The 27,442-nt window shown below is 32.9% G+C and overlaps 1 protein-coding gene across 1 annotated transcript in view; it reads right to left on the bottom strand.

The window, feature by feature from the left end:
- The window catches only part of LOC140450585 (RNA-binding protein MEX3B), a 172,382-nt gene extending 151,930 nt beyond the window's left edge, over nt 1–20,452 (bottom strand). The window contains exon 1 of the mRNA XM_072544243.1: nt 19,820–20,452. Coding sequence (XP_072400344.1) covers nt 19,820–20,093 — 274 coding nt within the window. The 5' untranslated portion in view covers nt 20,094–20,452. The remainder of the gene's footprint in view (nt 1–19,819) is intronic.
- Nucleotides 20,453–27,442: the final 6,990 nt, after the last annotated feature.

The following is a 27,442-nucleotide window of genomic DNA, read 5'->3' as shown; positions in this document are numbered from 1 at the left end:
GAGCAACCTCTGAGATACCTCTCTCTGACAGGGTCATTCTGATGAAGCTGCAAGGCAGACCCGTTAATACGAACATCATTCAAATTTACGCTCCAACATCAGAAAAACCAGAAGAGGATATCGAGGAGTTCTACGCAATTGTACAAAAAGCACTAAAATACACCAAGAAGAACGAGCTAACCATCATCATGGGTGATTTCAATGCCAAAGTTGGCAAAAGCAGTGTAGAAGACATCGTCGGACAACACGGCTTAGGCGAGAAAAACGAAAGAGGAGACCGACTCATACAATTTTGCCGGGAAGAAGATTTTACCATTGCTAACACGTGGTTTAAACTTCCCCCAAGACGACTTTATACGTGGAAGTCACCTGCAGATACAGCCAGCAATATCATCAGAAACCAGATAGACTTTATTCTCATTAACAAAAGATTCAAGAACAGCTTGACTTCGGCGAAGACCTTCCCAGGAGCAGACGTCTCATCGGACCACAACCCATTAGTGGGCCAGATAGAACTCAAACTAAAGAAACTCATCAAAAATAAACCTAAACAGAACCTGGATTATGACACTCGAAAAGACCCCGTAGTTCGTCAGAACGTGAGAGATACAATGAGACAAAAACTAGAAACGGCTCAACAACAAGAACAGAGTGTAGAACAAAAATGGAGTTATATCAAAAACGTCATGCTGAATGCGGGAAAAGAACATCTGGGAAAGAAAAAAAAGAGTAAAAAATAAAGAATGGATGACTGATGACATTCTGCAGATGATGGAACAAAGAAGATTAATGAAAAACAGGGACGCGAAGAAATACCAAGAAACCAACCAGACTATTAAAAAAGAACTACGAAGAGCCAAGGAGACATGGATGCAAGAAAAATGTAAACTAATCGAGGAGCTCCAAGAGAAACACGATCATATAAATATCCACCGAAGGATTCGTGAAGCCACTGGTCAATACAAGAGGAGAAACACACACCTCCTCATAAATAAAGACGGTAATCTGGCGACGACAGTGAATGAGAAGTTGGTTACCTGGAAAATATATATCGAAGAACTTTTCTGGGACGACCGCGGCAACCTTCCGGAAATAAATTGCATGACAGGGCCGTCAATTCTAGAAAGCGAGGTAAAGGCTGCTTTAAAACAGTCTAAGAATGGTAAGGCTACAGGTCCGGACGAAATACCCGTTGAACTTATTAAGGTGATGAGTGAAGTGAGCACAAAGGAGGTAACTGAACTGTTCAACGCCATATACGATTCAGGTAATATCCCAGATGAATGGCTATTCTCAACATTTGTAACCCTACCAAAAAAACGATCTGCGAAAACATGCGAAGATTTCCGAACTATCAGTCTTATGAGTCATGCACTTAAAATTTTTCTTAAAATCATACATGCCAGAATTTACAAGAAATGCGAAGAAAATGTCGGTGAAATGCAATTCGGATTCCGCAATTCTATGGGTACACGTGAAGCACTTTTCACCTTACAAGTCCTACTTCAGAGATGCCGCGATGTCAGTTGTGATGTCTATATTTGTTTTATTGACTACGCCAAGGCATTTGACCGTTGTCAGCACCAGAAGATGGTCACCGCACTACAAAGAGTAGGATTGGATGAGAAGGACATTCGGATCATCATGAATTTATACTGGAACCAGCGTGCTCAAGTCAAGGTCGAAGACCAACTGACCGACCAAGTGAAGATCATGCGAGGAGTAAGGCAAGGATGTGTGCTATCGCCGACTCTTTTCAATATATACTCTGAGGAGATTTTTAATGAAGCCCTCACAAACCTAGACATGGGAATCCGAGTGAACGGTGAATACATCAATAATATCCGCTACGCCGATGACACTGTGTTACTAGCAACCAGCCTAAACGATCTGCAGGCCTTACTAGACAGAGTGCGAACTGTGAGCGTATCATACGGACTGAACCTTAATATTAAGAAAACTAAATTCATGGTTGTCAGCCGTACAAATTTAGATCCCGGGGCACTAATGGCAGGTAGCGAAGAGATCCAGAGAGTCGACAGATTCACTTACCTTGGAACTACCCTCAACGTACAATGGGACTACGCTCAAGAGATTAGATCCAGAATTGAAATGGCACGGTCTACATTTATTAAGTTGAGATCCTTGCTGTGCTGCAGTGATCTCAGTTTGGGAACCAAGATGCGGATAGTGAGGTGCTACGTTCTTCCAGTATTACTATATGGAGTTGAAGCCTGGACACTGACGCAAGCCACTGAAAAACGAATCGAAGCCTTCGAGATGTGGATATACAGAAGGATACTAAAAATATCTTATGTGGACCATGTCACCAACGTTGAGGTCCTACAGCGCATGACAAAAGAAAAAGAAGTGCTTAATTTAATTAAACAACGTAAGCTTGAGTACCTCGGCCACGTGATGCGGAACGAAGAAAAATATCGAATTCTTCAACTTGTTATGCAGGGTAAAGTATTTGGCAGAAGAGGACCGGGACGCCGTCGTATCTCGTGGTTGAAAAATCTCCGACAATGGTTTGGGATTACCTCAGCGGAGCTGTTTCGCAGAGCAGTCAACAAAACCATGATAGCCTTGATGATCGCCAACATCCGGACCGGATAAGGCACTGAAGAAGAAGAAGTACCTATAATATCTCGTAAACTGTCTATATTGCCACTGAATACGATTTATTTTCAGTTCCCTTTATAATTAATTTCGTCTGTGTTTGGTTTATGTTAAAAATACGTAGTACCTCCCACGAAACCAATTGCGTTTGATAAACACAGCTGCACTTTCCATCCCGAAGTACCATAGAAAATTGTTTATATTAACGATTCGTAAGTTGTCTGGCAATAGGGTATAACATACCCAGACGCCGAGTTTTGATTCATTTTTAGTTTAGTGTAGCAATGGCATCAGACGTTAAGTAAGTAGTCGTTTAAGTACAGTTTTTTGTGGCAAGAAATTTTACGGCAAGTCTTGTATCTTCTTGTCTTTAATACAAAGATTTTTTTTTATCTTTTTAGAGTACTTTTGACAGACAGCATTTAAAGACCCGCATATGATATGTCATGAATTCTCTGTTTACCGGCGAGATAAGAATGGAATCCTACTTGAGTTCGAGGGTTGATGCTTTTTTTTACGTTAGAACATATGGAGGCTTGAGTTGAATGACTTCAATTCAGCTACTGTCTGTTTTTATTTAATTAATTAACGAGTGTTAACAGTGTAATTAGTAACATTTAATTAACGAATCAATAAGCTTTTTCGGTTGACAAATTGTGGTCCCTATTCCTTACTTATCAATTTTGAAATGTTAATTTTTGGCCGATATAAATCTAATGTGTATTATATTGAATTGAGTCACTCCCATTGTAACTTTATTCTATTTTGTCTAGATATAACGATAAATATCAATAAAAAAAAAAAAATAAAGGCTATGCTCTTTCCAACTATTTAACAATCAAATATTGGTCAACATGACAAAGAAAACGTCAAGAAAATCTGACAAAAATTAAGAAGAGTATCTAAAACACTATAAATCAGGTACTTATATTAAAGAAAAAATAACAAAAAAAGCATGATGTAAACTACCTAATAGACAAGTTTTCAGGTATCAGCATATTGTATTCATCGCAATATCCTTCTGAGTAGATCTGTTTTGAATTATTTTTTCACGATCAGAAATGTTGCTCGATTTATAATTAAAAAAGCTGTTACGGAGAGTTAATGGATATAGTGGCGAATCCTTTAAGATGATATCACTACGTTACACGTTTTAGTATATCATCCTGTATAACAAAGTTTCTTGTGCACTAAAAGGTATTGATCATAAAACGCTGTAATCCTACACATGGTGTCCGTCGTGGCTCTGCTTTCAAGTCGGTTGATGGGTCTCAGATCAGTAGCGGCGAACAATTTTGCTACGTTTACGTTTTTCAAGAAAAATGTTTTTGTTCTCATTTATTGTTTTCAGCAATAATGAAAAATAGTACGACGATTATCGAAAAATTATATAATAAAATATTTTTATCTATACTGTTTTTATGACACAGCTGATAATCCCCAACGCATTGTCATAAACCAGTGAGGAATAATTCAAAAATTATTCGAAATTTTCTTGTCTCAAATGTTGCAGTAATTTTAGTAAACTGATAATGTGGGTACCTAAATAATATGCTCAGGTATAAAATAATATTAAGATTTACCTAACCTTCTTGGGAGTGATTAAAATTACCAACTGACATACAATTTCTCATTGTCCATTATAACACACAAACTTACAGATTTACTGTCGGTTTAGACCTTTAAGGTACTAGTACATTAGTAGTTTAGAAGGCTAAAAAATCCATATTAAAAGAAAAATGCTCCAACATAATTTGTTTTTAAATATCTTTAAAAAGTTTTTTTTGTTTTTATTTCCTATGAATGGCCAGTTTTCTAGAGGGCGCCTAAGTTGTTTATATCTCAAAAAAAAGGTGTTTGATGGCGGACACTAATATTCAGAATTGGTACATCTTAAAACAAAAAATTCCAACGAGATTAATTAAAGAGAACGCCCGTGAAAGACAATCAACCACTTTTAATCGAAAATTAAAATCAATAAAACAAAATGGACAGTTGAAGAAAAAGTTGAAAAAAAAAATCATCGATTTTTTTTTTACCAATTTTTGTATGCCAAAATAAGTTTTTATTACTTTTTTTCTAAAAATTGCCCTCTAAGAAGAGTGGAAGAATAGTATAAACGGTCCATCAAATTTTGAAAGTGCAATTTGATTAAGCAAAAACATTTTTTAGAAAATAATCATAAAAAGTGAACGATTTATGTACTAATTAAACCAGCTTCATTAACTTTTGACGTCGATAAACATTCCATTTTGTCATTCGTATCAGAGAATTTTCCTCTAAAAAAACAAACAGTGCAAAACGCTGTTCCTATTGGAAAACACGAATGGAAAATGCTTTACCCATGTATCACTCGAATACATATACCAACTCACCGCTCATTTTCCAACGATTTTTTTCAGCCCTAAATAATTAGCGGCTTGAAAGAACGAGCTCTGCTTTCTGTACAATCACCCTCGCTTTGGAAAACACGGTCAATTGCGGTGTTGCCAGTTCTAGGGGTTGGCATTAGATATTTTAGTTGTAGTCAACATTATTGAACTAAAATATTAAAAAAAAAAACGTACTAAAAAATTTTCTACAAAGTTTATTCTTCGATTAGTCATTATCGTATTGGGTATAACAGCGCATAAATGTATTCTCTAGAGAACATGTTAGAAATTCTTTGGTTGCTATTTACAAGTACACTAAACTGAAACTAGGACTGAGCACAGCCTTTTAAGCCTTTTTTAAAATTTAAGAAAAGATTATTTAACAAGACGTGACAAGTGACATGAAACTTCCACTCTTTGTGCACTTACTTCCGAGCTATGCCTCGAATATTATACTTTAATAACTACATATACAGCCATGTGTAGAAGATTCAAAGTTTTCAAAATGATACTCATTAAAAGTGAAATTTTAAAAATTTTGTGGAATGCAAAAAAATCATTTATTGAGCCAAATAGTTTCGACTATGCAATTAGGAACAAATGACAAACTATTGCAGCCGATAATGGAAACCAATAGAAGAATAATATCGTAGTAAAAGAATGTACCTGATCACAGTCATAGCAACATAAACCGAATACCATGCAATTCGTTGGCTAAGTTTCTTAAATCACATTGTAAGCTACCGCTCAAAGTACTGGGGTAACTGGTGTTGTTACTCGTAAAAAAAATAATAAATGGAAATCTGTCCCCTAAGACTACTGAACTGATATAATGTATCTTCTTAGGTAAACTGATATTCAACCATTAAGGACCATCTGTAAGCTTGAAGCCGGACTCAGATCAACCGAATAATCCAATATCACCTATTTGTTGACTATGATCAATCAACATCTTTAATGTTGATTCTTATGCTTCTATTTGATGATTCTTATATTTTAGTGCTGTTCAAAAAGAGCGGCAACATCTAAAAAATGCCAATGCGTCATGCCTCTCAGTGTAAGAGTCCGTCAAAGGCGGCGACATGAAAATCAATATGAACAAATGCAACTTTTAATTTAGTTAGGCCTTCGGCTGTGGTTGTATTTATTGGCATTCCAATCGTTATGCCCGATTTACAGCCCTTTCTTTACCTCAGCTAAATGCTTGTGAATATTTTTGCAATCACATCTGTAAAATGTTACTTCTCAGAAATTCACACTGCAGGTGCGGAACGGAAAAAGTTTCCCATAGAGAAGCACAAAATTTTATAAAAAATTATTATATAAGGAAATATAAAAGACGATAAAAAAGCGGAAGGAATTAGACCAAAATAGTATAAGATCTCAGTGAAAAGTGCAGAAAATAGTGGATGTCATTAAAAAATAGAGAAAAAGAAAAAACATTTTTTTAAATTAATCAAACATAGACCTTGGGTGACCTTTACTTGATTACTAAAAAAATAAATATATATATATATATATATATATATATATATATTTCCTACATATGAAGAATACATGTGGTAAAACGTGTTGTTTATATCTATGTAAATTATTCGAATTATTATTAAAAGTCGAAATTATTCAAATATTTTGTTTGAATTATTTATCTTATCATCATTATTCATCTAAAATAATGATGCTGAACTAAAATTTTTTTATGATGACATAAAAACTTTAATTTGTAAACCAGATGGACCAATTGAAATATAGAGCAGTGGAAAGACTCAATGTACCCATTTGCCAAATAATCAAGGAATATTACATACATATATGATCAAGAAAAGTTTAAAAACAAGAAGATATTGAATTTTCTTGAACTACTGAACCAGGCAAAGTTAGACAAAGGTAGTCAAATGTAACATGATAGAGAAAAGCCTAACTTTAGATGCCTTCTCCATTCCTGAAGGATTATCATTTGGCTAACCTTGGCAAACGATACTACCGCAACCTCTGATAAATTATTGTATTAACATATGCTGTGTAGTGTATCAATCTCTAAAGAAATAGTTGGGAGTAGATGGTCTTGATCTCACTCGACGATAATTGATATTGAGAAACAGAATGAAAATCTGAAAAATGATCTGAAAACCTTATTAAATTAAACACTAACTCCTGTGAGGTCAACAAACAATGAGAAACACTAAAAAACTGTCTCCGTGAGACTAAGAAACAAAGATTATTAGATGACCCACGAGATACTGGATATGATGGACCAACGGAGACAAACCGTGAACAAAGACAGTCACAAATAAGAAATCATTAACAATGAAATAAGAACAAAATATAAATAAGACAAAACAAAGTTAATTTAAAGGAAAATTATAAGGAGGCATATCTTCAGAACAAATACGACCTATTAAACCTAGTTAAAAAGGTTAAACGAAGGTATTGCAAAAAAGGAACCACAATACAGCCTATTTAGATAAAAATGGTAACACCATGATAACGACTGACGAAAACCTAAAACGATGAGAAAAGTATATTGATGAGCTGTTTGAAGACGAGAGGAAACCCACAACACATATCGTAAGAAGAAAAAGAAAGACGTGAAGTAATTAAAAAGGAAGAAATAGTGTAAGCATTAAAGAACACGGATGTACATAGATCTCCTGGTAAAGCTATTTAATGAAATTTATCAATTGGTTGACGTACCCAACCAATGGTTTACTTCAACATTCATTTGTCTACCAAAAAAGAATAACGAAAATGCAACGATCACCCCAGCACAAATCTGATTAACTCACATACTTAAAACGTTTTTAAAGTCATGAATTCTCAAACGCATGAATCGAAAACTTAATATGGACCTTGAAGAAACGCAATTTGTATTCCGTACCCGGCACCGGCGTAGGTACCCGAGAAGTCCTCTTTGGAATCAATGTACTAATCCAAAGATGCTTGGACGTTAATCAAAATATGTACGTCTGTTTTATAGATTACAACAACGCTTCGATAAAGTCTACTATAAACAGCTAATGTACTCAAAACAAAACATAAATTATAATGACCTTCTAATTATAACGAATCTATATTATAAGCAGAGGGCAGATATACGCATTAATGAACACACTACAGAAGAATTCGAAATTAAAAGAGGAGTGCTACAGGGATGTGTATTGTCGACACTGCGTCTCTATTGTCACTACTGTTCAACGCATACCCTTAGAAATTATGAAAAGAGCTCTTGAGGAAGAAGTAAAACTCTCTGAAATAAGGGTCAATAAAGCACCCATTAGCAACAATACGTATGCGGACAACCTCCACGACTTTCAAAGGCTAATAAACAAGATAGTTACGAGTATGGAGAAGAATACTCTCAATAAACATCATAAAAACTAAATAAATGAGGGTATCAAAAACACTAAAAAAAAGGAAAGCCTGATAATTAACGGTTATATTATTTAGAACAGCAGAAAACTACAACACTATCTTAGCAGAATAATTAATCAACGAACGATTACCTTAAAGAAATCGAAGTTCGAATAGAAAAAGCGCGAACAAATTTCAATAAAATGATGAAGATACTTTTTACAACAGAACTGAAATTAGACTTGAGAGTTTTATTTATAACATTAGTACAACATTTTCAAGAGTATTATCTGAAATTTTGGTACAAAAATTAAGAAAAAAATTAGTAAGAACCTGGAAGCGTCGGAACTGTGGATATGTAGAAGGGTCCTGAAGATCCTTCTATATATCCACAGTGGTACAGACCGAGCATGTAACAAACAAGTAAGTCTCGAGAAGAGTAAAAAAAAATGGATATAATGGAAACCATCGAAAAACGAAAGCTGCAATACCTGCAGCATGTCATGCGTGATGAGATAGGACATACTTCAATTGATTATACTTACAAGGGAAGATATACGACAGGAGAAGAATCTCATGGCTGCGTTACTTGAGGAAATGGTATCATCCGTATCAATCGAACTATTCAGAGCAGACGCTTCCAAGATCAGACTAGCCATGATGATTACAAAATAGCACATAAAAAAGAAATTCTTCATGTTGTTTCCTGAAGACAAAGATATCACGAAGTGTAGTCAATAGTGGGCAACATTAGATATTTACTCCTAGAAACCCAGTACAGTTATATCTAATAAATACATATAAGTTCTTATAGAAACTTATACCGAACGACCAATGATTAATGTAGAGTTTGTTAATTTTTTGAATTCGTTGTAAAACTCATCTATTGTTCTTTATTTCGTCGTATATCATTCGGAAGAAACACAGAGAATCCAAAGATGATGCACCAAGTGCAATCCTCAAGGACACAAGTATAGAACAAAATACAAATCTATTGTATGCTTCAGCAAGAATATGATAAAATAATATAGACAAGATACAAAGATCAGTAACTAACAGCAAAATATTGTACTGGGAGAGAATACCATTCAAAGAATAATATAAAATAGCTAGAATATACTCAATTATATTAAATTAAAAGCTTTCGGTTTTGCTAGATTCAAGAATAAAGCGGGAGTTTGGGTAGAGCTACAAACGAATCAAATGAAGGCATCTACAAAAAAGATATATTATGAACTACACAACAGAATATTCGCTCCAGTGAAATTAAATTAATTTTTATCCATTAGCAAAATCTTGAAATGGTAAAACCAAAAGTCCGGTCCTGCACCTGACTGGTAACTTCAAAGTTACAGCTTCAAAGAAACCGGCATACGTGTCGATTACCGTGTATACATAAATATAAAGAGGAATGAAACTATATTTCTATATTATACTTTGACAGGTGCTTTTAAAGGCAAGTCCAGAACATGATTTGTCAGTTGTTAACGCATGAGATCAAGTTTCTCTATTCTATAACTTACTGCAAAAAACTACAGGAGTTTCTGATTATGAAAACTCTGCTATGTTATTTCATAAAAAATGATGAAAGTGTGGAATTATGAAGCTACTAGGCCATAACTGACCCATGTCGTTAACAATATAGAATATATAGGGTTAATAAAGACCAACCGTCTGTTATCATTACTTGTACGAGGGAGACTTGAACTCACGAATTGTGCTTCGAAATTTATTTTCTTATAAATAAATTTTGTCATACATCTGGTTTTCCAACCTATCTATATACTTCATTATGATACTGGTCAAAGTTTCTTGTTATTGAAGTATTTCTTTTTTGGTTTCGATTTTTCGTCCTAATTTCACTGCTGAAATCTCACCTTAATGTCTCTGTTGCTGTAAAGCTGATCTTAGATGTCTAAAGCTATTACTTTTCGAAATAATTTTAGCATCCAAAGTAAAGTTCATTCACAATTATAGTAACTTGATGTAATGCAGGATTTAAGACTACCCACTGATAAAATCGAACCGATAAAGGAATTTACCAAGTTCAGCTGGCTAATAGATAGTGTGGGTTACTGTGATAATTTCACAATAGAACATTACAACTGTTTGTTTAATCTTATTGTTGTTTCGTTATTGGAATATTTTTTTAACTAGGCACTAAGTCTGATATAAACGAAGTATATATCCGTTTTTTTTGTACCAGTACCATTAACTAATTTTTGCTTCAATTCCATTTCAGTCGTTATATCTATGATACAGTGAAACTTCCGTGGGTATGTTACTCCTAAAAATAACCATTTTTCAGAGCATTGAACTATGCCTTGCTGTAAGTGGGAACTAGAAAAGGGGAAATACTTTATCGACAACGCTAGAATCAACTCTTATATTGATTGATTACCAATGTAAACGGAATTCAATACGGAAAAGTATTTATCAGACGAATCCGCACAAGAATTCCAACCTCATGTACCAGGATACCTTAATATCGTTATCGTGTTAATTATTTTTAGTAAATCATTCGAAACCGAACATTTATAGATACTTAATACCCAACAATACTTAAGTCCTTGCGGCGTACAATGCTTGATTCTCATCAATCACCGACTCGGACGGTTAGGTCTAATCGGAAGTTCAATCAGTTAACGCCCTGTATAGAAATTGTATTGTACGCTGAGGCTGATTTACATAAGAATACCTGGTTAGATGAATGACTCGTTATTTTATGTAGGTAACGTGTGTTGTCGCTTGGAATCCCACTTGGTGGCGATGGGTTCATACCAAAACGTTATTTCGGAACCGCGACTTAATTTTTCAGTAGCCATAGTTTAACGAAGACATGTATGCAAAGTCATGAGTTCGTTGCTTATTCTCCTTAAACAGGTAATTTGGGGTATATTAATGTTATTTATTATCGAGAAACTAATATCAAAATCTTTTTGGAACAGTGACTTTTTGTCACTGACTGCATGTAAAGCTTTAACTACTTTGTGCTTTTATAAATATTTCTATTTAAACTAATGGTACCAATATACCATTCCATTTACTCACTGCTACAATAAATACGCTCTAACTTGGTAGTTCAAATCCCTGTAGCCAATCTAATTAAGTTGTAGAAATAAAAGCTGATTACAATTAGTTATTAACTAAGTAAGTTTTGATTTAAATAATGGCAGGTTACAACATATAAAGATATTGTATGTGTAATTTTTTCTGGTCGAAAATAAAACTTTTACGTTCTGGTATCTGAACGGTTTCAGTTATTCTGATCTTGTAGGAGTCACATCTCTACATGGTATATATTAATATTATCATTACTATAGTATAGACTGAACCTATTATTATAATGGGCGTCTTAAGTTGTTAATTTTAATATAGCTGTTAGATGCTAGTGTCATTTCTGAACAATTTACCTGCCGATGGAACTGATACTAAGAAAACCGACAACTAAAACAGAACATCCAGAAACGAAATGGTCAGAACATAAGAAAATATGAGTTTAAGTAAGAATATTAGCATTGATAGTTAACAAGTGCGAAAGAAAAGAAAATAAAAGAAGAAATGGCAAATAATAAAGTAAAGACATGCAACATTATACACGTATACACAAATAGGAATGTATAAGGACCATCATTTTATATAGTAGCACAAGTTGATCATGAAGCTGAAATAAAAACAAATTCAAAACGTAAACTATTACCAACATAGCAGAAGTAATCAAAACAACGTTTATGAAGATAAAACGTAAAAGTTTTGAATCATTTTTAGAACTTAATGCATGAAGGACCATCATATTTAACAGTAATTTTTTTTAAATGTTTATAATTCCGAAAAACAGATGGTTAGACCAGGTAAAATAGCGATGTTCCTGTTAGGTCTTCAAAATTGTCTTTTTGTCTGTCATTGTATAGAATAACATGCAACCACGCGAACAAAGGCCATTCATTGCACATCCTGTGATCGACGTAGCATCGAATTTCGATCGATTTTTCGCACGACAAAATATAGAATTTCATCCCTGCAGGGCGTTTCCATAAAAATCCGTCTCTTTAATTGTTTATTGCCTGCATGAAACAGAATATCGGAAGGTAAGAGTATTTTTTACGAAATTCGAGGATGAATGTCCGCTTCTCTGCTCCTTTTCGTGCCCGGATTATTATTTTCCTTTGATGATTGGAATATGAATTTGTTGGTGGTCTTGCTTACTTCTTTTGACAGTGATTGCGAATGTTAATAAGATTTTAAATTATTTTTTTGAAGCCACTGAGTCCAAATAAATTTATATTTTAGAAGGTCATGGTTCGGAATCTTAAGAACATAAAATTCTGTGTCAATATTCATTATCTCTACTGAGTAAGTACCGAATATCCAAGAATTACCAGTATAACATTAGCCATAAGCATATTTATACAAAAAAGAGTTGAAAATGTATTCGTATTTTGTTCTAGATGGTTTACATAGTTGGATGCAGCTGAGAGGTATATCACTTCAGTGTCACTGGGAATCACTTGGCTTTAAAAATTTCGGGTTCGTTTCGAAGTAGGACTTATAAAATGCAGTATTTTTACTGACATCCCTTATTGGTTACCTGAATTAACCGGAAAAGCTACAGATGTAATTGATATTATAGACTTGTTACAAAAATAAAAGTATCATTGACTTTTCTCTATTTTAATGAAAATAGTAAATAGTGCCTAATATATTCGCGGTCAAAGCTCCATTATTTACTTTACTTTTACGTTTTAAACCTTCCCGGTATGTTTGGCCCAATGTTTACACTTCTTTGGATTGCCTCTGTAGTCCAATGTATACATTCATCCATTTTTGGTAAATGCATTCGAAAAAACAATGTAACTTTCACTGGCCATTGTGTACAATTCGAGTACGAGCATTACCTCCGAAACCGCATCGGACTATTACACAGTCGAGTCGATGAGAATGAGTGAGGTGCTTGCTTGAGCTAATTCATAACTTCCTGCCATCGTTGTTGGTAGTGTGGATACGGTGGAATGACTAATGTTGGTTTACGGTTTGAATTTAAAAATGTTTATGGCGTCAGTGTTATTCATTGTTAGTAAAAGAGACTTATAACAACATGCAGTTGAAGAATTAATGATACAGGAAGCACGGGTAGATTTAAGAAAATTAGTAGATATTGCAGGATAATGTTAAGAATAAAAAAGGAATATAATAGAAGTGCAAAAGAAGGCTAAATACATAAAATATTAAAAACCCAATTTTCTTTTGTTTTATGTTATTAAAATATCATGGGGGAGTAAGAACAACAATTTAAATTTTTCAGTAGTGATCACTTTGATCACTACTACGTTATTTTCCGATCTTACGAGTTTTATATCTAAAATTTATGTTTCCATTTGAATTTGATATTCAAATTGTTCTTCAAATATCTTGGTAGTTTTTAATCTGAAGCTTAATACATTTACCGAATTCTGCCAAAATGAATTTGATATGTTGATTTGTTTCTTTCGTTATTTGTGTGCTGGTTCTATTGTGTTTTGTCTGCTTGTGGTTGTGGAATTTTCATTAGTGTTTGTTACAGTCTTAGTCTTAATAAAAAAGAAAAAATGTGTTCTGTTATTTGACCATGTCTTAATTTGAAATAAACCTCGAAGTCAAATGCCATAGAAGGTAAATTATATATGACGGTTGTTTGATACATTTGATGATACTTTGTAAACTACTGCTTCAAATTGGTATGCAGAGTCTAAGAAAACAATCTGTATTTTTTGTAATTACAAATAGCTACTTTTATCTAGACCTATATCAGAGGCTACCACAATGGTCAATTTAAATTTTGAGCCCCACACGCGTTTTCTCGAAAATAGACCAGCAAAAAGGAGAAAAGAACGGCTGAATATATCTGATACTCTCTATCCGAGACTGTCTCTGTCCGAGAAAGTATATTTATATAATAAGAATTATAAAGACCTCCCTCCTCAGTGGCCCAAATAAAGGAATTCTCTTCTAATAACCAGAATAATTAATGATTTTTTGCTAACAATTTTGCCAATTATTGACTCTACGCCCAAACGGTTTTAATCGAGATATAGTTATACATACGTGTATTTGTCAACGCAGAATCATTTTTTCAGCAGCAGGCTACGTACATGTTTTTAATTAGCACGATGATCCTGCATAATATATATTATGTAATGGGAAACGGATTTGGAAGGACCAATGTATTGATTTATTGTCGAACTTTTGGTAATATCTCAAATTGCTCAATTTTAAACAGCTGAAGATTACTAGACATGAGAAGTAAAAACAGAGCATATTTACTTATGCAACAGGGCCACAGATCCCCACAAGCAGAGGAGGAATATAAATAAAACTATAGATAAATAACTATAGAAAGAAGAAAAGAAAATCAACTTCAGAAAGAAGAGAAAAAATTAGAACAAAGAACTTCAAGAACTACAAGAAGTAAGTAAACCAACAGACAAAAAATTTTTACCAGAAACTGAACAAAAGCAGAAAAGAATTCAAACAAAAGATGTGAAGAGATAAGCAGGGTAATGTATTGACAGAATAAGAAGACAACAGACAAAAAAAATTTACCAGAAACTGAACAAAAGCAGAAAAGAATTCAAACAAAAGATGTGAAGAGATAAGCAGGGTAATGTATTGACAGAATAAGAAGAAAAACTATGAAGATGGAATTCAATTATGTGTTCTTATCGTATTCCATACGCTAAATAAAAATAAATTCTCCGCTACTGACACGCTTCTTGGTAAAAGTAATAACGACAGCTAAATAATACGATAAACTTATTAGATTACGGGTATGACTCATTTCATCTTTTATTTGCTGGAGTAGAGAAATTCCTCTTTCAAGATTTATACAATGGTTAAGTATAGGTTAACAATGTGAGTGTATAAATAAAGACCCCTTTTAACTTTTTACTCTATAACGTAAAACAGAAAAAGTATGGGAATTCAAACGATACTGGAACTAGGCGAAAGACACAATAATATAACACCGGTTTTGACGGATTATCTTTTGAAAGGAGAAAAAAAATTCTAAAAAGAGTTTCCTGCTTCTTTTGCAATTGTAATCACAGTTACAACCATCATTTTCATGTTGTATTCAATGCACTATCTAGTACAAAGAATACCGAAATATAAACTAAAACACTAGTAGATAGTAAACTACCAGATGTGTGGCTTTATCAAAATAGTTTATTTGTGAACGTTGGTGGGGCATATGCATTTTGATATTTCATTATCAGTTATAAAGCAAACAATTTTATTCAATCATTTCCTTGAAATATATGTATTTGTAGAGTATACCATTTGGAAATTATGGATTTTTAAACGATTAGGAAAGATATATTTTTATAACTAAAGAAGAAAAGAACACATTTGATATTTTTGAACCTTCTTAATTAGTGGAGGCTTGTAAAAAATGTTTAAAATAAGTAAAGAAACTAATAATAGTAAAGAAGAGAAATTTTTGTATAATAGAAAAGGTATTATCTACTCGGTACAAAAAATACAAAAAAGTACAAGTAATTGAAATCACAAGTATTCTCACTGAATACTGCTCACTCATGTATTAGCTCAGTAAAATGGGCAAAGTAGACCGAATAACATCAATGAATATAGAATACTTCATTAGTATACTTGAAAATACTCCTGTAGAAGGCGACTGCATAAACTTTTTATATTTGTAGATTTCTACACAGTTAAATTACTGTCTGCCAAATAATTGATACGAATTGTCAAATTACATAAACCTCCCCAGTGGGTGAACATGCAAAGAGACAATATCGATACCACTGCCAACTGAAGCATATTGAACTGATATGGGTGCAAGTTAAAAGATACACAAATTTATTTAATTTAAAAAATGTACAAGCATTGTTAGAAAGTTCCCTATTACCTGTGGCCAAAAGTCGATCGAACATGTGTTAAAGAAAAAGGAAACATGTGGAATTTGCACAAAATTTTGGATTTTGATAATACACTGTCTTCTGTAATATCAGTAAATAATGACTGAAGCAAACATAGTGATTTAGGGACTTATATGTTTCCTGATCTAGGCGAGTACACTGAATTGTAAAAGTACAGCTAAAATCATTGGTTAGGTGAGGTTTTCAATCTTCATTATATGTTTGAATTGTTTATAATAAAATTTACAATTTTCGTAAAATAAATATATCTACAAAATATTTGTAAATTAAGTCCATATTTATATTTATTTATGAAATAAATTCGTATATTTACAATTAAATGCCAGTTTTTTTTATTCTAATAAGTAATTTTATCAAAAAAAGTTTGTAATTTTAAGAACTCTTCAACCTATTTTACAGAAAAAATCATAAGTTCATCAAGATGTGAAACTTTTTTACAGCTAAGTTTTTTTAGATTTTAACCAACAAATATTTTTAAATATAAAAAGAGTTCTTCATAAATAAATCAATTTACCTAAATTTTTTACACAAAAAAAAATTAATAAGTCATATGAGCACCACAGAATTTTCCCAAAAGTATGAGCCTTCAGGGCTTAAAAGGGATTAAAATAAGAATCAGCTACTGTGAATAAGGGCCAACTATTGTTATATTTCCTCAATACCGGTGGACGCAGGCAAAAGTCTTTTACACAGGCAAACATTTTTAGGGACAGACTATTAAAATATGTATATATTTTGTTGGGGCCTCCCATGATATAAATTTCCTTAAAACTTTATTACTCTGCCTGGATTGTAAAAAGATTATAAAACTTCTATAGGCTTGCTTCTATAACATGATATTATTATGAAGCCTTTGACAAAAGAAACTATGGGAAATAAATAACTCATGAAGCAAAAAACACCTATTACAAAAATATAAACATACCAAAATATATTCTAAGATAATAGTAAAGTTGTAGATGAACAACAGCTTGGTGTGGTATATCCATACTTTCCTTTTAAAGTTCATTCACAATTACAGGTATTGACTTATACAGGATTTAAGAGTACACCTGACAGCATTGAAGGAATAAAGAAATTAGCCTACCTCAGGCAGCTCCTAGGAAGCTTGGGTTATAGTGATTCCACAATATAATATTTACAAGCGTTTTTTAAATTTTGTTGCTGTTATCAAAATCACTTAGGATTGTTCTGAGTCTGATTGAGATTAAAATATGGCAAGTGTAATAAACTAGTAGTGGGAAACATTTGTACTCGATTCATACATTTTATTTCTAAATGCATGCCTCTGTTGTCCGTTTAAGAGTCTGTAATTTATTTCATCACCATGAAAAGATTCTTTCAATAAATGTTTAGTTGAACTGCCTGCATTGTGGAGAAACCCAACAGCAATTAGGCTGTTTGACACACCCAGGTTATGTTTTGAACACCTAATGATGTTTCATGGCCTGTGTGATTTATTACAATCAGCAAATGTATTGATAATACAAGAGATAAAAGAAATATGTTCATATCAACCAGAGCAGTATAGATTGTGTTTCATGTTGATACAAATATTTGCCTGTGGCATTACGACTAACAATTGAAAAATGTAATCTTTTAGCTATATCCAAACAAATAAATGAGACAAGAAACATTAAAACATGAACTTTATTTGAAGAAGTCTGAATGTGCGTAAGTGTCGATCTGAATCTTATGAAGACTTTTTCAATTCACAAAAAATTTATCTTTAAAAATACATATATACAAAGTACGCTGATACTACTGAATTTATGAATTAACAGTATTATCAAATGCCTCACATTGTTTTGTTATCATAAATAAGCCCAATAATAAGATAATCTATGCATAAACGTAATGAACCGTTTGAAAATTTATTGCCATTACTATTTTATAAAGTAACAGCACTGACAAAAGTTTTCTTATCTTAACTGAGCTTAAAAAAGGTACTTAATTTAAAAATCAGTGTATTTTTTTAATTCATAGAAAATATGGCTCCTTCCTAATAATGCAATAATTGTACTTATATCATGTAAATGCAATTTTTTCGTTGTCCAGCTTTATAAGTGCACTTTTAAATACATTACTTTAGTTGTTTTTGAGTGACTACTTTTTAAAATATCTGATCCGGATGTTAGTAGTGTGTTTTGAAAAAATAAGCTTTAGAATTTACTTATTTTATCTATTATAGATGATAATGAACACACAATACTGTACAGTTGATGGAAATAGATAATACAAAATATAACACCTTCAGATGAAACAGAAACTGAAATAGCATGTGAAGTTGAAGATTTGACCTCAAATTTCTCCACAATCACAATATTGAAGGTCTTGATCTCAGAGGGTACATTTTTGAAGATTAAATTCAGTTTCAAAAAGATAATTTTGTAATCTAGCAGGCTATTGTTTGCCATAGCTTTATGACAATATGATAAACAACCATAATGAGTTCAGGTCATTTACCTGAACAAAAATTAGACTAAGTGTACTAAACACATTCTGTTAATTTTGCATAGATAAACAAAAACAGTTGAACTGAATTGTGGGAAATTGAGCATAAAAAGCATATGTGATTGTTTTTTAGTATTTGGACACAGAAATGCATACAGTTAAAAACTATAGACAATTCAACATATTTTTTAAATATTAAGAAATTGTTTTTCGTTGTCTATTATATAAAAAAATAAACAGTATATATAAAAGTATAAAAAGAATGAGATTTTTCAGTATTTTGATATAGAAGTACATATAATTAGGAAGTAAACATAATTATTTAACAAGTTTTAAAATATTGGACACAATTATTTTTCATTAATATAATTATTACATCGTTTAACAAAAATAAACATAAGATAAACTATTAATCAATTTAATTGAACGGATATTCACAAAAATCAGTACCTGGTTCATGTTGATGTTTTAACGATAACGATGCAAAAATAGAATAACAATGAAATCAAAGCTTTTGCATTTGAAAATGTAAGAAAAATTCTTGACAAATGTTTTGGCCACACTGTAAGTATGGGTCCCTAATTCTAAATTTTATTAGTGGCAATGACAAGCAAAAATAAAAATATATATGCCAAATTATACATATACATATTTAAAACGTTAAGTACTTGTATCTGTCTTAGAATTTGCTTATAAACCTTTAACTCAGTTAAAAATTGTTTTTAAAATTTATTTTTAATACTGAAATTTTGCATGACTATCTTTTTGTCAACAATAATTTTGCATTACAAAAATAATTCCTATTTACCTATAAGTATAGTGTATAATGAATTATTATTTTTATAGTGATTGTTTTTTAGTGTATAACAATAAAAGTAACTTTTTGTCATGTAAGTGTTTGAAACCAAAAAACCAAACTTTTTCAATTATAGTTGACAAATTTAATCCAAAATACGTTTATTAAAATAGTAAATCCCGTAACTAGGACAAGCAATTCCAATGCCGAATGATGCATAATAAATGGTTGACTTCCTATAACAACTCACCGTAGAGATAATGTGAATGTTCTAGATAAAATGCACCTACCTTGTCTGCCTACGATTTCGGCCACATGCTCCGAACTGGGAACGGGAACACACTCAGTCATGTTCTGTGACTTCTTGGATCTGACTTCCTCTAAGCCGACATTCGCGAGAGGGTTGACGAAAGAACTTAGATCTCCAGGGCTATCTGGCTCAGAAACCGAAGGAAGAGGCTCGCTAAAACCGAGCATTGACAATTCCAGAGCTAGTTGTAGAGCCCTTTCATCGCCGATCCCACTGCCGCGATCCATTTCAGCGAAAAGATTCGACGCCGGCATTTTAACACCAGAGAAAACACAGTTTTTCGATAACAACCAACTTGATTGTCGCTGATATTAAGCACTAGACCTTCGATTGCTGAATATTAAGTCATAAAAACGACGCTAGTAGTATTAAAAACGGTTCACTTGTACAAAAATATATTAATATCTACTTTCTAGTATTATTAAGATACAAGCAGAAACAATCCGCTTGCCTGCTTGATTTGATACTGACTGATTTTCGGTTACCCAGCGTGGTTGGTCTTTGCCATGTGCGCAAGAATCCGGTAGAGGGCATGCGCAGTCAAAAGCCGGGCCGCGAAATTTAAAGCCCAAGGCGGTATTGGCAGTTCGGTCGTGCTGTTCGATTTTGAAACGAAGAGGGGTCGGTGCTTCATTCGACTAACACCGGTCGGTCGGTGATGCCGAGCCAAAATAAATTGTTTATTGCAAACAAAGAATAAACACGTGCTTTCGCTAGAGATGATCTTTAGCGTTATTTTTCACTGTTTGTTATTACTCCCCAATTTTATTACTAATAACGCTTTCATTACTCGAATAATATACACTATCAAAAATTTTAAATGACTTTCTGATGGTCTCTGATATTTATCTCAGTTGTGAATTAGATAACTCACAATTTTATAAATGGTTTATTGAAATAATAAAGAGGAATGTTTGATAAATATTTTTTTTTCGAAGGAAGTTTGTTATAACCGGAGGTAGTTAATTGTCTGCAGTTTGTTTAAAAAAAATACCTCTTGTTATTTGCATTTCTTGAGTTGACATATATGACTTTGCCGATTGATTTCAATGTACATTTCGAATAATCTGAAGATTCTTAATAGCAACTCCAATTTTCTTGAGTGTGTTCTTCATTTTTTGATGTTTTATGCTATCAAAAATTTTTTGATAATCTATAAATGGTATGATGACGTCTTTATCTAGGTCATAACATTTTTGTGCGATCAATTGTATACAGTATATGGCTTCACTAGTAACCATTGCGTTTAAAAAATTAAATTGGGTTTACCGTCAAATTCATCACATTTTTTGTTTATTCTTGAATAAACATTCTTTAGAAATATTTTCAAATCATGACTCCTTAGGCTTATAAATCTATAGTCTTCACAGTTACGCGCGATGGTTAATTGGTAAAGCTATAATGACAACACATCAGCATGGATGTTACTTTCCTTTGTCACCTTTCCGCTTATTTAATATTTAAATAATAATTTCATCAAAAATCAGGTAGGACAGACTGGGTGAGGAAGGTCTCGTGGTCTCAAGGCGCATCCCAATGAGTAATAGGGAACATCTTATTAGTATAGAAGATCATAGGACAGATGAATAAGATATAACCAAATAAACATGGGCTGATCAACTGAGAATATGACATAGGTGCTGCAGCTGTATCATTAACTGTAGCTTTGTGGATTGAAAGTGTTACTCACTCAGAAACACACGCACACGTACACAATTAATCACAAAAAACACATAATATACCTGCACATCGACACATTGGGATTTATGTTTTGTCTACTGGGTTACCCAATTCCGAGGTAGAACACCATGTCACCCATTAGATTATAGACTTGGCGCACTTTCGTATATGTCACATTTCGACCTGACTCGTGGGAATAGAATAGACAAGAGACAAAAAGGATTGCTCCAGAGATCTGCCTCTGTGCAAATAGGACTAAATGAGTCCAACCGATGTCCCAAACGCGAACTTCAGCAGAGTAAGGCAGCTTCCACAGAACTTAATGTTGCTATGGGTTCGAGGGTTCGATGTCGCTTTAATACCAGGGCGAAATAATAGGTCCATCGGATATTAGCTGAGAGCTTTCATATAGCAGGTCAGCCAAAGTCCCGAGAACTTTTATAATGGTTAGTGGAAGATGTGCAATAAGTTAAATGGCTGCACTACGACCGGTGCATAACAGACATCTCCCAGGGAACAAAAAATAAGCCGTTTTTCTTACTTTTGTAATATATACAAGAGAGTTGTAACATTTGTCAGTAATGTAATAAAACTTTTAAACAAGGTCATTCAAAGTTAAACCTTATTTAGCTGTGAGTAGTTTGTTTTAAATAATTTCAAAAGTTACCTTTTACATTAAAATGTGAATACAAAGTGTGACGATATAATTACAGTGTTAGATTCAAAGACGTATACGAACTCATCATTTTATAGCTCTCCTGTAGTTATAATTATTAGACCCTCCGAGATATAGCTGACTGATCACCAGCATCTTGTGGAGATCCGTAAACTCATCACCGCAGATAAACTCATCACCAGCATTTTTTCCTCAAGACCTGTTACCTGTTACAATTCTTGTTTACTTGGTAATCTATTAAATTCAGAAATTGCTTTAAAATTTAACTGATATATTTATATCGGGTGTCTCCCTAATGAATGATCTAATAGCCGTATCTGCCAATTTAAACGGATTTAAAATCTGAAAATTCAGCTGCGTAGGTTTTTAATAGTGAACTTTTTAATGAAAATATTTGTGAGCTTCTTGTGAGCATCTGATTATATCTGAAATAGTCCCCAACTTCTATCATTATTCTTTCAAACTATCAAACCTTAGCAGTTTGCAACCATTTGTAACCTGGTAGGCCAGTGATTGCAAATCTCTCTGATTCTACTTTAAAATCCCTGCTTTTATTGCGGTGATGAGTTTGTATAATCTACGAGGACATTTATGCTAATTGGTGATGAGTTTACGTGTACCAAGATTCAAATTAGAGTGACAATATTAGTCTAGAAAACATACTTCAATGTAGCAAATTGTAGTACTGCATCATTTAAGCTTATAATCGCACTCATTTAACTATGAGTGATCAAGTGGGTCGACAGTTCAAGTTATGTCCAGAAATCAAAAGCTCTAACGTACTAGTATAAAATCCAAATGGATCTACAAGTTGAATAAACTAGACCTATGGATGAGCAGGACTACAGGAGATGGAACCTTGCGGATCGGTGATACTCCATTTATCCCTGCGGGATGCGGCAAGAAGATAAATAGATAGAGAAAATAATTAGATAGATAGATCAAGAAGATAAATGTATAGATAGATTGATATATAGATAAATAGGTAAATAGATGATTAAAACAATTTATGATTGTCAATTTTTAAAAATAATAGAACAAGTGATGGAAACTGAATACTTGGGTATAAAACTGTCAAGCTACGGAAAAGTGGAAGAAGTACAAAACAAGTGAACATGGCAAACAGAGCAGCAGAATGTCTCAATAACACAATCTGGAGAAACAAATACCTCACAACGAGGAACAAGGAAACAAAAAAGCAACAAGGAAACGAAAACCAGGATATATAAATCAACAATAAGACCGATAATGACGTACACAGCGGAAACAAGAGCAGATACGGCGAAAACACAAAGACTACTGGTAAAAACAGAAATGAAAGTCTTACGAGAAATAACAAACCAAACTCTAAGAGACAGAGTAAGAAGTGAGGAAATACGAGCGAGATGTGGTATAGAGGAAATAAACGCGTGGACCAAAAGAAGAAAAGTGGAATGGAATCAACACATCGAAAGAATGACAGAAAATAGTAGTACGAATAGCAAGAGACAAATCGCCAAATGGAAGAAGATCATTGGGACGTCCGAGGAAAAGATGGCCAGACAACGTCAATTGAGGCTAAAAACCGAAGTAAAACCGGCATTAAGCCTATTTATAAAGTAGGAAGAAGAAGAAGAAGAATTTTTAAAAGAATTAATTAAATTTATTTTTGTATTAAATTTATAATTATGTCCACTTTATCAAAACTTGGTCATCGAGGGGGAATGAGTCAAATCTACAGCCACTTGCCTAAATAGAACTAGGCAATTTATGAATATAATTTTACTGCACTTTTGTACTCAACTACTCGTATTTAAGGTTCATGGATTCGAAAATGAACACTACATAGCGTGAGCATTATTTTTTTCTTTCAATCAAGTTGAATCAACAGATTCATATATCACTGCCTTTAATTGTTTGAAGGTGGAATGTTAAAAATTAAACGCAGATTTAAATCCCAGAATCGTGTATGCCGATTTCGAAAAGGGGATCCAAATCGCTATAACCAAAAGTTATCACAAATACGTAAATCTTAAGACCTAGTTGAGAATGGAATTTCAGTGTTCTTGCTTATTATCCGATTATATCAAGATATTCAATTATTTCTTTAGTCGTATGTGATGTTGCACCATCTTGTTGAAAATGCACATTTTGATAATTCCTCATTATTAAGTGGAGGTATTAACGTACAAAGTATCTCACTGTGATATCTTGTAGCAGTAAGTGGGCCTTAAAAAAAATAGGACCCACCAACCTTCTTCGACATATTTCAACTCAAACTCCACATTTTGTGAATTAACGTATCTAGAGAGATAAAACTAAGTTTCATTTATAAGCTTAATATTTAAGACTTTTTTGAAAATAAGTTGACATGTGCATATGACAAATCTGTTTTTTGAGTTACTATAGAAATGGGTGTTTTTGGGTTTTGGTTTATAATTTAAACGAAGAATCACTTGCAGTTTTTTGACCAACGCTACCAGTATCTCTTCAATAACCGCATAGAATTAAAGCCTGACAATCATTATCAGTTTGTCACAACAACTTTTCTAGTATTCACATCTATACCATCCTTTCATACCAGTTTTCACCTACGTCTACTACTCTAAAAAGCCAAACCAAAAGTGACAAAGTCTAATTTTAGACTATGGCATAAGGACTCGGTTAGGTTCTGTTACGATCGTGCTAGATATCTTTGTCTTTTTGTCTATCTTTCATTTGCTATCTTCTATGATAGGGGTTTCACTGGTCACAAGGTAGCCTAAACCTTTTTCTACTATCTCAAAGCCATAATTTTTAACAGTGAAGTTTTGCTTAATATTTCTGGTTGTGTATTACTCGGTTTTTTCTAATTATCTTTTATGGCTAACCTAACATTCATTCCTTTTTATTTAATATTTATTTTCTTTAAGACAGAGTCAGTTCTTGGTCCTTTTTATTTTGCTATAATAGTCAGAATATACTTCTTGGTGCTCATATTGGAACCCAATTATTTTCTCATTCTTAATACACAAAAGAAAAGATCTCCACAAAAACTTCATTCTTCACTCCATTTTTCTCTTAAGAGTTGATTTTTTCCGTGACGTTTTATTTTTGTTTCAGTCTTATCACATCACGCATCTCAAACTCACAAGCGTTTCTTCATTTTTATCTTTAATGTTTGGAGTTGGGTTATATTAGTAAAATGATGTTTCTTTACAAAATAAAGTTTTGTCTCATTCTTGAAACTTAAACTTCCTTCCAATCGTACTGTTGAAGACATTATAATTTCGTTACGTTATAATCGTTACTCTGGGACAAAGTACAGTTGCCGCACCTCTAGCTTCCTATTCTACCGCATTAACTTAACCGTCTGGCAGACAACCTCCTCTTAATGTTTTTGTTTTTATTCGGAGGTTATTTCTACTTTGCCGCCAAAATTGTTTTAATTGCTTATCAAGCAAACCTCTCTATATAACATAATAACTTTGCGGGCAAACGCGGACATCGATTAGAAGGGTCAAAAGGATTATGTTCGAAGGTTCGAGAGTAAATTTTCATACTCTGTCTGATTTTGTACAAATGTTACAATCATTGGCATTTTTATCTTTATTTATGAATATTTGATAGTCATCCCCAAAAATATTTTTAAGCGGTTCACTCTCGTATATACAATCAACTGCATTTTTACACCCTGATACGTTTTACGTTAAAAGATTCTAAATATTGTACAGCTCAACAAGTCCTAAATTTTGGTGGCTATGTCTGATTGAATACCGTAACTTTGTTTTTGTCGGGGCAAATTTACGTACATGTATTTTTTTAAATATTGTGTTTATATGAAATTGTAATAATAATTAAGTCACAATTGATTTTAATAATAATTATATTTTCACCTACAAAAATTTGACGTTTCGACTTCCACTCCAGAAATCGTTCTTAAAAAGATTATTTAGAATTTTGTTGAAAAAAATGTATAACGGCCAAAGTTTTTTAGGTTGTTATGTCATTTAACAAAATTGAAAAATTGTAATAGCCATGTTTTGACTGAAAAGATTAGAGGGTGGATTTTTGCCCTATGGAACTTCAAATTCTGATTATTCTAAATGTTGTGCATTATTAATATGTGCTAGAAACGTGTGTGTGAGAGAGAGAGAGAGAGTGTTCGTGTATTATGCATGTGTTGCATATGTATTGTGTATGGTTGAAGAAGAGTGTATAAGAGTTTCTTAATCTGCTATTGTTGATATATTCTTGTTGTTGTTGACTTCTTCTTTCAGTATGAGCAACCAAAGCCTGCTACTTATAGATTTACAACAAGCTATTTTCTTGTGGCATTTTAAATTAATTACTATTTAACTGGGAATAAGCCACAATTAAAGGTTAAAATACGTTTATTGACGTTTCAATTTCCACTTCGGAAATCGTTCTCAAAATACAAACATTAGTAAATTAAACAAATTTTGTTTTTGTTACTTAGTGAAAAATTCTTCTATTAATTTAATTTTATCTGACTCATCTATATTGACAATTCAGACATACATTATACATTTTAAAGTAGACGACTTTAAAATGATATTGCCAATATTGTTGAGTTGCGTTCCTGGGACGACTTTACTTATAAGATAGTTCATTCGATTACATGAAATCAACTTTAACTTGAGAATATCCGTCAGAAAAGATCATAACATGTAATTCGTCTTTAAAAAGACAAATACATGCCATGATGACAGTAAAATTCTCCTGTTAGTGATTCCATAGTAAATTATGAGGGAAAAACCAGGAAAAAAACCTCATAATACTATCCCGACATGGTAAGTATTTGATCTTGCATTTATTTTACCTTCAATAAATACCAAATTCCGATTTTATATGTTTGTTATTTAAAAAATATAAATGATGTATTCTCTATATGTTACTGACTTACCAATACTGGTATTTTCTTTTTAATAACTTCCTCTTTCAATATGGGTAACCAGATCCTACTACATTCTGCCGAGGAATTCGCGACACAATTGGTCTCATTTAGCATAATTAGAGCCGCTTCTTTGATTTTTCTCTTTTTACCATCCGTTTCTTTTAGGACTATATTTGAATCATTCCATTGAACCCTATGTTCATTATCCCATGCATGTTTACATATTTGAGATCTATCAAATTCTCTATTTTTAATATAGGATTGATGTTCACATGATTGCGTTCCTGGGACGACTTTACTTATAAGATAGTTCATTCGATTACATGAAATCAACTTTAACTTGAGAATATCCGTATATCCGTAAAAAAAAA

The sequence above is a fragment of the Diabrotica undecimpunctata genome, chromosome 1, assembly GCF_040954645.1.
Source record: "Diabrotica undecimpunctata isolate CICGRU chromosome 1, icDiaUnde3, whole genome shotgun sequence".
Taxonomy (NCBI): domain Eukaryota; kingdom Metazoa; phylum Arthropoda; class Insecta; order Coleoptera; family Chrysomelidae; genus Diabrotica; species Diabrotica undecimpunctata.
This window is presented reverse-complemented; position numbering and strand designations above follow the sequence as displayed.